Source organism: Colossoma macropomum, unplaced genomic scaffold (assembly GCF_904425465.1).
Source record: "Colossoma macropomum unplaced genomic scaffold, Colossoma_macropomum, whole genome shotgun sequence".
Lineage (NCBI taxonomy): Eukaryota > Metazoa > Chordata > Actinopteri > Characiformes > Serrasalmidae > Colossoma > Colossoma macropomum.
In genome coordinates, this window is record NW_023494789.1 from 19,354,337 (window position 1) to 19,367,900 (window position 13,564).

The 13,564-nt window shown below is 39.0% G+C and overlaps 1 protein-coding gene across 2 annotated transcripts in view; it reads left to right on the forward strand.

Moving 5' to 3' along the window:
* Nucleotides 1–12,335, forward strand: part of lrrc8db (leucine rich repeat containing 8 VRAC subunit Db) — a 14,689-nt gene extending 2,354 nt beyond the window's left edge. For both annotated transcript variants that reach the window (XM_036570436.1, XM_036570437.1), the window contains exon 2: nucleotides 6,875–12,335. In XM_036570436.1, the coding sequence (XP_036426329.1) occupies nucleotides 6,877–9,390 (2,514 nt within the window). In that variant the 5' untranslated portion in view covers nucleotides 6,875–6,876 and the 3' untranslated portion in view covers nucleotides 9,391–12,335. The remainder of the gene's footprint in view (nucleotides 1–6,874) is intronic.
* Nucleotides 12,336–13,564: the final 1,229 nt, after the last annotated feature.

Sequence of the window (13,564 nt, forward strand, 5' to 3'; positions counted from 1 at the left end):
TGTTTCCTTTTTGCTAAAGGAGCTGTTTTTATCCTTTTTTTTCCATTTAGTAGCTTTTTATTTTTTTAGCAACATGGATGCAGGCAGGACCAGCAAGCTTGTTCACTATGGATACAAGATAGAGACAAAATGTTATACTGTGATGATGTTTGTGCTGTTTATTTAGATTATGATAGGACTCAAGATGGGAGTGAACACATCAGTGGACAGTCTAGTCATTTGTCTGACTGCATGATTTCATGTGATTTTCTCAGACATAGAATTCAGGAACATTGGAGTCTGCTTGGTGTTGCTCAATAGCGAATCAGGCCGTTAGCTGTGTAACAGAATTGGCAGTCAGCGTTCTCCTCCAAGCATATAGAGCTGTTAGAAGACTGTATATGCAGCAGATAGGAAAAAAGACATGGTGGCTGTCTTTATATGTATCGAAGGAAGCTCTTACTAGCCCTTACCCTCTTAGCTAGGTAGCATCACATGATGGGGGGGAGATCTGGGTAGCAGGTGGGAATTGGCCATGACTAAAACAGAGGGCAAAAAAATTATATAAGATATTGATTCCGGAGAAAAAAGAACAGACTAAAATATGGGGTCCATGCACTGCTGTGTGTCCACTAAAGTCTGAAATAATAATTTAAAGTCAGAGGTGTTGGGTCAGATTTTGGGGTAATTTTTCATACAATGCCATACTTCTTCTACAATCTTACTCATTAACGTCACATGCACAGGCTCAAAAAGAAGGTCCGGCTCGATGTTTAGGTCTCAAATGCAAAATCAACATACTAATGAAGATATAATGAGAATAGTGGATAATTCACTCACATCCTCAGAAGACACGTCCTTCAGCAAGTTGTGACCGAGTTCTCTTTGAATACTCTTTCAACATGCTCACAGTCGTCAGGCTCATCTCCTCATAGGAGTCTGAAGCATCGACCAATGTCAAAAAAGTCTTCATCCACACACTGCGTGCAGTTACACATTTCCACCAGAGAGGTCCAGATCCCCAAATGTTACATAGTGCAGCCACTGGGAGAAAGAGGCCCCGAATATTCTGTTGTAACTCCCGTTAGGATGAAGCAATCTGAACCAGAAAAATACGCTACATACCTTGATGTATGTGTAATTGATTACATTACTTGCGATGCTGGAAGTGATCTCCGTTTTCTGCCAGACACATTTGGACGTGGCGCTCCATGCTCCTGAACATATCAGCAAGCATATCAGGGGGAATAGCAGCAATTTCACGTTGAATGTTTTCCTTATAATCTTCCACAGTGCGAGACTTGTTCCGATAGACTTTTCCTTTGAGCATACCCCAAAGGAAGAAGTCTGGTGGTGTCAGATCCGGCGACAGTGGTGGCCAAAGCCCCTTTGAAATTACCCTGTTGCCGAAGAAGGACTTAATTTCTGCCATGCTCCTTTCATACTGTATACTGTACACCACCATCCTGATGAGAAGTCGAGTGACTGAGTGAAGGGGTACGGGGGTATGCACCCGGAAGTTGCAAACGGAGGTTAAACGTTGCAATGGCTGTCCGGCGCCTACCTCGTCACTCCGGCGCAGGGGCATCCTGGCTTGTTCAAAGCTTCATATACTGAGGAGCACATCGCACTCTTTCGAGTGAATCTCCCTGTATAACTTCCAGTCAAAAAGGCCATAAAGGACAAGTTATTCATGTTCCAGGTGATATTTCTGAAGACGTGATATAAAGAAAAAATAATATATAATATATTTTACAGGAAATTATACAGAAGCCTCAACTTCAAAATGTAACGTCTGTGTTGTTTATTTCATTTTCTCAGTAACGGCTTCTTGACAGCTGCGGATTTTTTTCAGATCTGAAGCAAGAGCAGAGCTTGATTGTCTCCTATAATTTCCTATCTCCTATAAGATGAAAGCGTTAAGTACTCCTCTTTTTTTTTACTCCAGTTTTGAAAACAACTGATTTTCACTTCTTTTCCTGACTTCCCCCTTTCCTTATGCAACCGGATTATCTTGAATCTAATCTCCTCATAAATATCTCCTGAAAAATGAAAACCTGTGCTTCCTACTGGCTTTTTTGACTGGAAATTCAATAACTGAAGGGTTGTCTTTTGAACAGTATTGTATATAAGAAATTGGTGGTAATAATTGCCATAATAAATAATCATTAAAAAACTACATAGTACACTCTTAATGATTACCATAAAGGGCATGTCTGTGCCCAGTGTTATGTTTTAGAATGTTGCACATATAGTCATTAATAGGCAAGATGATGTCAAAGTAAACTGAGTATGTCATGAGCTCTGCAACATTTATTTTCAGACTCATCACAAAAAAATCAAGAGAACAAAACTATAACATCTCTAAATATACAATATCTCTAAATAATTTTATCAAGTGTTCAGAGAGCAGTTTGAAAGCTAAATTGGTCATTCAGAATCAGATCAGAAAAAAAGCAGAGTTTCTCATTTGCATTATTTATGACAGGATGATATCTTGTAAATTAGAACCTGAAGCCGCTGTTCAATAGAGGCAGCTAAGTTTGGGGATCACTGGTCAAATTACTGTTTTGTTTATTTTCTAAGTGAAAATAAGTAAACACGTCCTCTACACATTCTGTACAGTGTAACACACAATTACAGTTTATTTGCTTAATTTAACATATTGGGGGGAGAAAACATAAAGTTATGGCACATTTTTTGTTTTGTTTTTTTCCAATATGTTAAACTTAGCAAACGAACAGAAATTGTGCACTAAAATTTGCAACAAAATGTCATCTGAGAGTAAGAATTAGCATCTTACAAACTCCTCAGGCTTTTTCTCAGACGCCCAGTGGGACTGTTTCTAAACTTGACAAATCTGGTCATACGGGGACGCTTATGTAAAGGGGCTGTTCTAAAAGTTCACTTCCTCTTAAATGAAAACAGATGCAGGTTGCTGTTTGCTGCTTTAAAGTCGTGCTCTTTGTTTCCGCCATTACTCCTGAAACTGTCAGGGTTGGAAAGAGTGACGTGACATCTCACATGACTAATCTGGGTGCATTAACCACAGACACATTAGGGCCCTCTGTGTTTGCATGTGAATGCATTAATACAGCAGATACAATCTGGGATCCAGCAAATGCTTAACAATGCTGAAGTAAGTGACGTTTATGCGGTGGGAAGAGGCATTTGAATGTTCTCTTTCAGCTGAAAATGTGTGTGGATGTCCAACTCATTTGAGTGGTGAAAATGTCAGTAAATGGCTATACTATGGATGGAGCATGAAAAATATCATTAGGTGAACGTTTATGGAATCATATCGCAGCTTGCGTAAACCTGGATGTGTTCTTTTTAAATAGACACTCCATGTCTATTTAAAGTAACCATCAGTACGTCTGTTGTAAACATGCTTGCTTGCATCCTAGATTGGTGCCACAGTGGTCTCTAGATCGAGACTGCCCAGTTTAATATCTAGGACAACCCCCTTCTGCTCATGTATTTGGAAGGTGGGAAGAACAAAACGACAACTCTGCCTTGGGATGGATTAAACTGGTTGACAACACAGGAATTCCCAGTGGATATACGATGTATCTGCATACTGTATGCTGGGTACCGTAGTGAAACAACATTGAACAAAAACATGAAAACAATATAAAATCATGAATTCTGTGAAACCTATGAGGCTGGGGGATGTAATGTTGCACAACAGAACACCGCATAAGTATTTAGCGCTTCTTCTTGTATTGGTTCATTTTACTATTAAAAAAAGTGGCTGTTTAAATAATGCTAGCAAAGGCCAAAAGCATGTTAATTAGTGAGGCAATTATCTGAGAGTAATGACTGTATTTGTGTGCATCTATATTATATTGTTAATGTGGCCCCTTTTTTTTACATTATGCAGTAAGGTCTGTTAATGCAGCCTTGTAGGGCACAGTATAAAAGCTATTTTAGAGTAACCCATCCTGTTTTTAACAAGCTTTCTTGACCTTTCTGTCTCTTTATGCCCACTAAATGTGTCTCGCAGTAGATGGGAACGATAATGAGCCAGCAATGTTGTGTAAACAGTGGGAAAACCTACGGAATCGGACAGATCTCCAAAGTCACATTCCCAAGCCCTGCTTTGCTTGTCTAGAAGCAGTAGTGATGTGACTGGCTTAATTTCATGTACAGTCCGGCTAGTTGTTATGTTCTACATTTCTATTAAGATTTTTACGATAGCCTTTGTTTTTGCATGAACCTCAAAGGCCTTGGTTTTTATTAGTCATCTAGTAACAGAGAGGTGATGAGTTCAGCAGAACGACAGGCTGGTGTTTGTTTCCACATTGAGTCCTTTCTTTGTTTTGAATCTGGAGCGTCTTGTTCAAACACAAATGTCCTTCAGCTTGTTCTTGAGGAGAGAACTCTTCCCTTTCTCGATCACTCAGCTACAATAATTAACAAAATAGAAATCACAATGAGGATAATGATACATTGATGGTGATTCTGCTTGTTGTTATTTATACTACTTCGACTAGGCCAAACATGCCTTTGTATGTTATAATTAACCTAATTTCATTTAATTACAGATTAGTTAATACACCATTAGGGACAAAGTGTTGGCTTAACCCCCCTTCATTAAAGTTCTCCCATGACACACTCGATTATACCATTTTGTGAGCTCGTATGTCCGGCTCCTCTCTGTGTTATCTTCTTGGTTATACTCTCATTGTGCAGTGAGGCTTATTTGAGGTCTGCCAAGTAACACTATTCAAATGTGATTTAATTCAAAATATTCCTACATCTCTCCAAGTGTCTATTATCTTAGATAGTGCTTCCTGTCTTTACGGCTGATATACTAACATCAAAGCCAACTTAGTCCATTCAAAGGAGGGATAAGACTTAAGAATTGAGGACAAAAAGCGAGGAACAAAGTTCTGACTTCAATAATTAGTGCAGTGAAGGGAAAGAATGTGACTCCTCTAGGTAAAGCAAGTCTCAACGTATACTTCAGTAGATCTTAGTGAGTGGAAAATATGCAGGACCCCAACACTGAGTGTGGTATTTTCTTCTTTTCTTTACCAACTCTACAATGAGTTTGAGTTCGGATCATAAATCTTTTAAAGCTGCTTGTTGTCTGCTGACTGGGTGTCCAGGAAACAGTTTCATGTAATGTATTGAGTGTAATGAGTCTTGACCAGGTTTTTTAATTAATTCATTTTAACCAAGAAAGTAAAAGATCTTTGCTCCGTAACAAATGCCTTTAAATGACAATTCAGTATTGTTTCACGGCCTGACTTTTACGTAAGAAAGAGGCTCAGCCATTAGTCACACTTATAATGTAAATATTTCTGTTGAAGACCTAGAGGTGTTAACGCACCTTTGCAGAACTGATTGCCTTTGCAGAAAATGGAAGAAAATCACAGCGATTCCTGTAACTCAGTATTAAAGCAAAACATTATTTTTGGCCATGGTCCACTACTGCAGCACTGTTGTTGGTTTTTCCCCGCATGTCATATTGAAAATATAATCAAGAAGATGTATGTAGTATGTTTACTGTCGGGGTAATGGTTAGGCACTCGGAGGATGGAAAACTCTCATGGAAACTGATACTGGCCAGAGACGTAACAGCCTGCTGTCTCCTTCATAACAATTTTATCGTAATCATTTGTTATCATTAGAGAAGAAGACCAGTGGGATGGGCAGCTGGGAGTTGTGCATGGAGTACAATAATAGACAGTTAATATAGAAGCAGTGCATACTCACAGCTGGCTGGAAAATCAACCCGATCTGCTAGATAACATATTTATTTAGGTTTCAATGCAAAACTGTACTACTGGTTGTTCATGGGCAAACTTAAATTGTTGTAAATGTGCAGCCTGTATATTCCTTTCTAGGTCCCCTGTCTAGGGCTGGAAAAATAAGGCATTGAATTTACTTAAATGTGCACATGAATTTGACATGAATAATATATGACGTAAACACCCTTCCCAAAAGTAAGTAAAGTGAAAGACAAATTAGTGTTGATGTATTTATGAGGAAATAATGTACACATTACTTTTTCTATGTGTAGAGTGGTTTTGGTCCTTGCCTTCTGTGTCATTATTGCTTTCAGGTGGTAGCAGTTATCAGCTCCCGCAGGCTGGATCCAGCTTCCATATTTCAACCACAGGCTTGCTTGTAGGGTGGATTTGATTTGTAGTGAATATTTCAGCGGTGAAGATGACGAGGGCCAAGTTTGGTAGTGACACTACCAACAGGGGTTTTTGTTTTGGCCAAGAAGAACTGAACTTAACTAAACTAAACTGAAGATAATATGCCAGAAGGCCTGTTGACAACTTCTGTGTTATTAGGTTAAATTGTCCCACTTAAAATTGTTAAGACAACATTAAATTACAGCTTTTGCGATTTGAAAATTGGCCTCTTCTAAAGCACAATTTCAATATAAAAGCGATTAATCATTCAGCCCTATACCCAGTGTGCATTATTTGGAAAAAGAAGTAAAAAAAAAATCTAAAAACTTGCTAAAAAGTGTTATGGTCAGACATCTGCTGGGCCAAATAACTTCACACATGTCCAACACTGTGATATGTTGGCTAGTAACAGGCTAACCTTAATTTGCATAAATCTGTTGTACCTGATACGACACAGATATTTTGAACTGGTTTTTCAGTTTTCATTTCTTCTTGAGCAAAGCCAAAAGTTGCCAAGAACAGTTTTTGATATTGAATATTTCAAATATTGAGTTGACCATGCAATGCTTTGCTTCAGTGCTGCCAAGCCAGGTTGCTGTCAGGCTACTGCCAACTGCCATTCACACAGAAGTTCTCAAATAATTTGCATATCATGTAACTACCAAACACTATTATTTAGAAAGCTAATCCACGATTATGGTAATTGATCATGCTAATCAACTGTTTTTCATTCTTTCTTACAGGAATGTTTACCCTCACAGAAGTTGCCTCTCTGAACGACATCCAGCCGACCTATCGAATACTGAAACCATGGTGGGATGTGTTTATGGATTATTTGGGCATTGTCATGCTCATGGTGGCAATATTTGCTGGGACAATGCAGTTAACCAAAGACCAGGTAGTCTGCTTGCCTGTTCTGGATTCGTGGCAGGACTCCTCCACAACACAGAGGCCACCAGAAACAGCTTCTGGCATCGGGACAGGAGGAAACCAAGTGACGTTAACAGCTGCACCTACAAGCAAAGACCAACCTGAAACAGTTGTCCCCTTCCCTCACTCAGCTGCTGTCGGACAGCCTCAGCCAACGGGCGTGAAAACAAATTTGGACTTTCAGCAGTATGTCTTTGTCAACCAGATGTGCTACCATGTTGCCCTCCCCTGGTATTCGAAGTACTTTCCATATCTTGCGCTTATTCACACTATTGTGCTCATGGTCAGCAGCAACTTCTGGTTCAAGTATCCAAAGACGAGTTCAAAAATTGAGCATTTTGTTTCTATTTTGGGGAAATGTTTCGAGTCCCCTTGGACCACTAAAGCACTGTCCGAGACAGCTTGTGAAGACTCTGAAGAGAATAAGCAAAGACTGACTGGAGCTCCTTCATTACCAAAGCATTTCTCCACCAGCAGTGAAGAGGGAAGTCCAAATCAATCCACACCGATGCTTGCAAAATCCAGCGTTAAGTTCTCTACAGAGAAGCCTGTGATTGAAGTCCCAAGCATGACGATACTGGATAAGAAAGATGGTGAGCAGGCAAAGGCCCTTTTTGAGAAAGTGAGGAAGTTCCGTGCACATGTCGAGGACAGTGACTTGATCTACAAACTCTATGTTGCACAAACAGTAATAAAGACGTTCAAGTTTATTCTGATTCTGTGTTACACCTCGACATTCGTTGCCTCCATTCAGTTTGACCATGACTGTGAACCGAACATAAAGCATTTAACTGGCTACATCAAATTTAAGTGCACTCACAACATGGCTTTCATGTTGAAAAAGCTGCTTATTAGCTATATTGCTCTCATTTGTGTTTATGGATTGGTATGCATTCACACGCTTTTCTGGCTATTCAGGCGGCCCCTCAAGGAGTACTCATTTGAGAAAGTAAGAGAAGAGAGCAGCTTTAGTGACATTCCAGATGTAAAGAATGACTTTGCTTTCCTCTTGCATATGGTAGATCAGTACGATCAGTTGTACTCTAAACGCTTCGGTGTCTTTCTCTCTGAGGTCAGCGAGAACAAGCTGCGGGAAATTAGCTTGAATCATGAGTGGACGTTTGAGAAATTACGGCAGCATGTGACTCGCAATTCACAGGACAAGTTAGAGCTCCATCTGTTTATGCTCTCAGGTGTTCCTGATGCAGTGTTTGAGCTCACTGACCTGGAGATACTGAAGCTGGAACTAATCCCTGAAGCACGGATAACGGCAAAAATCTCCCAGATGATCAACCTCCAGGAGCTGCATTTTTATCACTGTCCTGCTAAAGTGGAGCAGACTGCATTCAGTTTCCTCCGCGACCACCTACGGTGCCTTCACGTTAAGTTTACGGACGTTGCAGAGATCCCCACTTGGGTTTACTTGTTAAAGAACCTGAGGGAGCTCTACTTGGTGGGAAACCTGAACTCAGAAAATAACAAAATGATTGGTTTGGAATCCCTCAGGGACCTGAGGCATCTGAAAGTTCTACACCTGAAGAGCAACCTTACCAAGATCCCGACAAACATAACAGACTTGGCTCCTCATCTGGTCAAGCTTGTGGTACACAATGATGGTACTAAACTCTTGGTTTTGAATAGTTTGAAAAAGATGATGAACCTTTCTGATCTGGAGCTGCATAATTGTGAACTGGAAAGGATACCGCATGCCATTTTTAGCTTGACCAATCTACAGGAGTTGGATCTGAAATCAAACAATATTCGCACCATTGAGGAGGTCATCAGCTTTCAACACCTCAAAAGGCTTACCTGCCTCAAACTGTGGCACAATAAGATAATCACCATTCCACTGTCGATAAGCCATGTAAAGAACCTGGAGTCCCTCTATCTGTCACACAACAAATTGGAGTCCTTGCCTGCCCCTTTGTTTAATCTGCTTAAGCTAAGATATTTGGACTTAAGTCACAACTCCATTGTGGTGATCCCACTAGAGATAGGATTCCTCCAGAACCTCCAGCATTTTGCCATCACAGGAAACAAAGTGGAGGTGGTGCCCAAGCAACTGTTCAAGTGCACAAAGCTGCGTACCCTTTGCCTAGGGCACAACTGTATCTCTTCCCTGCCAGAGAAAATAGGCCAGTTGGTGCAGCTGACACATCTGGAATTGAAAGGAAACTGTCTGGACCGCCTCCCAGCCCAGCTTGGCCAGTGCCGACTCCTGCGTCGAAATTGTCTCGTCATAGAAGACCACCTGTTTGACTCCCTGCCCTCTGAGGTCAAAGAGAGCATAAATCAGGAAACCAATGTTACCTTTGCTAATGGAATCTAAGAGTGGATTAGAGAATGATTTAACTAGATCTCCACTTTGCCCAAGATCTTGTTATTCATACAAAATGGGACTAAACAAAAGGGCACAATGCTTTCCTTGCAGATGGTAAAGGTTTGGCTCGGTACCAAATGGATTCCTTTACAATTAACAAGCATATTTACTGCGAGTCGATCCTGTGGTTTCTGAAAACAGCTGAACACAAAGGCCAGTAAGAAATATTCACTTGACTGACGATGCTTATTGATTTGACATGAGTATGAAAGATGCCAGGGAACTGGTCACAAGTTTAGAATATTTGCAATATTTTCAGTTTGCAATATTTTCATATACAGTTGTTTTTGTCCTTTATTTTGGGTTTTTATGTTCTTTTTTTTTTTGGTTTCATTATATTTCAGTATAGAGGTACATCCTGATACAATGCTGACATTTTTGTGTTTCCTTATTTCTTAGCAACATGCTGTGCAGATTTGCTAATCCCTCTGTAGTCTGTCATTTTTTTGTATTCACGTTTTGTATTTTAGCTAGCTGGTGTCCGCACAGTACACCCCATGTTGTGGTGCAGTTACCGATTGTATTGATTCATGGATCTCAAGTCACAAACCAGGGAAGCAAGGCTCGTTATCTGATTCAACAATTATTTGTGTATAACACAAGTAACACAAGTTATAAGGTCTTTGCTGCTTTCAAAACTCCATTTTATTGTCCTAATATTTATTCTTCTACTGCCATATTAGCCAGTATGAAGTCTAAAAATCTGCTAAAAATGGTATTAATTGTATACTGTACTGGTTCCTCTAAGTTGGAAATCAAAAAACCTGTGCTTTATAAACTCCTTCCTTTATAAACAATTTAATTCTTCAGTTAACAGGCATTTTATAAACACTACATATAGAGATTCTGATGCATGAGGGTCTATGCAGTCAGTTTTTGAAGATGATCCTGCAAGATTCAGGTTGTTGTCAAGGGTTGCTGAAATTAAGACACATTCCTCACTCTTGTCCTCTTTTAATATCTACTGAAACAGTTGAATAAACTTGAGGCTTACTACTTCCAGGTTGCCACTACTGTTAAGAAATCTACATTTTAATTTACTGTTAATTTTGCTAACTCTGCTTTTTCACTATGCCGCTGTGTAAACTGTATTGTTCTGTTTTTCATATCAGCTAGTTCCTCAACAGTAAATCCTGCTCCAAGCTAGTAGCACCTGACTTATTTCATTCACAACATACTAGATTTTCCACAGGTGTGAGATTCTTACTATAAAAACAAAAACTCGATAAATGTGGTTGTTATAGAACCACATTGTGTGTTATTTTAAAGGGGCTGTCGACCTTTTTCCTTAATCTCTTTAGGCTTCTGCATGAATTTTCTATTAACTGTCAAATAAAGAACAATGTTGGTCACTTCAATGTAGACATTCTTGCATTTTTGTGTATCCTTAGTTGGATTTCAGTTGGGCGAGACTGTATTAGAAGTAGGTCATTTTTTTTCTTGTACCAATCAGAATTAGGACAGATTTCTTGTTGGCTATTTGGCTCAAACCAAAATCTCTGTTGTTGGGCCTGCCTGAATACCTGTGCGCAAGCAAGCTAGCTAGCTAGCGTTGTGCATGAGAAAAAGACTTTAACCACAGTAAAATTACTGTAATGCACAGCCTCTTGTGGTTTATTGTTATGTGTGGGGTTTTTTGCATTGCCATGGCCACACTGTAAGTGGCCACAATAAGAGGATTTTTCGATTGTCAATTGGATCAATGGATCAATTGTGGATTGTGTGATCATCAAGTCACATCTTTATTATCATTGATATTTTTAATATGTTCAATTGAGTTGTCAGCCCCTTTAAATAATATGAGTAATCAATGATTATCCCTATTAAATATCAGAAGCCTTAATGTATAAAAAGCATCAAATGTAAACAAAGTATACCTGATTACAAATAGTTTCCATTTTTGGCAAGGTGGACCTTCTAAAATGAACCCAAAAGCAGAATCAATGCAGCACCAAAGCCCTTCTCTTTTTATACTGTATCATTCACTAGACTATGTCTCCTGTGGATGTTCCAAGACAAGTGCTGGGCAGTACTGATGAAATTCAATATCATATTTTCTGAACATATAATCGTATCAGATGAAATTCAGGTTTGCATTAATAATACGGAACTCATTATTCCTGAGTGCTGCTTCCCTGAGCTAACAGAATGTCTTACAAACCTGAAATAGCTTGTTTTGATTGGACTGTTGTGTACTGCCTTTTTTAAAAATAACACAGTACTGTGTATTTTAATCAGACAAAACTTATTGTTTTATTTATTCATTTTAGGGATTTTAAAACGTTCTTTTCAAAAACACCCAGAAGCCCCCAGGACCAGGTTGAAGATGTTGAATGAATGCAGCTATGTTATTGCAGTTATATCATGACTATAAAGCCACTATTTAACTATATTTCTCAGAATATCATAAAACTGAAAAGCAATATCATGGTACACCTGTACAGACAATGTTTGCCCAGCACTGAGTCTACCACCTCAAACAAATCATATAAGGTACTCCAAATTAATGGTCAGTTATTGAAGTATCACTTTGCATCACCAAACCCCTCCAAATTGCATGCAGTTAATCATTCAGCTTCTCTCTATGCATTATAAAGGCCAGTTTGTTGTCTCACGCCATCACAGTGGGCTTCAGGAGAATTGCAGTTGCTTCGATTTTTCCTCTTAAAACTTAAACACTGAATCACAAATTTAAATCAGTTGAGATCAGAGAATAATATCAAGTTTATGTAAAATCACTCTGCAAGATAATTATGCAGAACCATTTCAAAAAAAAAGACTGAAATGATATTTTAATAAAGAGGTAAATAAAGCCAAAAGCCAGTCAGAATATTTTGAATAACTGTCCCTGTAGTTTCATTGTTTTTGGTCTAATAAAATGGCACATTCTTAAAGATGGTGTCTTCTTATTATTTATTTTGGAGAAGCTTCCAAAATTATGGAACTGTGCTTTTTCATTATTAGAAATCCTTTAGGATGTGTTGGAGTGGCGTTTGTGATCCAGAACCAATAATCCAACATACCTGACCTGACTAATGCTCTTGTGGCTGAATGCAGTCAAGATCCTCACAGAAGTGTTCTAACATCTACACTCTTAAAAAAGATGGTCCTTCAAGGGTTCCTTAGTAAAAACAATGGTTCTATTGGAACCATTAGTTCTATATAGAACCATTTAATGCTTAAAGTGTTTTTCAGATTGATGAATGTGTTGCATATGGTTCTATATAGAACCTTTCTGAAAACGGTTCTATACAGCACCAAAAAAGGTTTTTGTTACAAGTTTGGCATTGTAACAATTGCAGAACTCCTTCTGGTGCTATATAGGACCATATGCAACACGTTCTTCATCAATTTGAAGAAAAATTTCACCATGCAAAGAACCATTTAAGCATGAAATAGTACACTTGGTTCTAAATAGAGCCATTGCCTGACTACTGTTAACTAATCGGCATTAGATTGTAGAAGTTGAGGTGAGTAAAGGCAGGGGCGGCCTTTGCACTAGGCAAAGGTAGCCATCTGCCGAGGACCCCCATGAGCCAAGGGCGTGTACAGTATAAATACCCAAATCATATACATACACACATTTTAAAATAGCTGATGTTTGTAATTGTAGTGATTATTTTCATTGACCTCAATGCAATTATGACACAGCTGCGTAAAGATGGATAAGCGATAATCTACATTATGGAGAAAACTTTCCTTTTCAGTCAGAACAGAGTGCTGCATAGGCTCAGCAGACTGTACATAATGCTAATGTTAGTATAGATAGCTCCAGTGTTTGGTAATTACTCAAAATTACACAAATTACTAATCACTTCTGTCAAAATGTAATGGGATCATGTTACTCACATCACTGCTCATTGCATTCATTCTACATTTAAGATGGTTTCACTTTCCATGATATATTATTTTTGCAGTGTAGATAGTCGTGACACTCAGGAGCCCAGAGCATCAACTAATTTTAAAATGTGCATCCAGGGGGCTCCACTCTAGTTTTCTGCTTAGAGCCCCAGAATCAATAGCTCCGCTAAAGGTCATTTCCAATATGAGCCCTACACACCTGCTCATAATGGAATATTTACTTTGAAATGTATACGTCAGTTTGCACATGCCTGTGGGAATG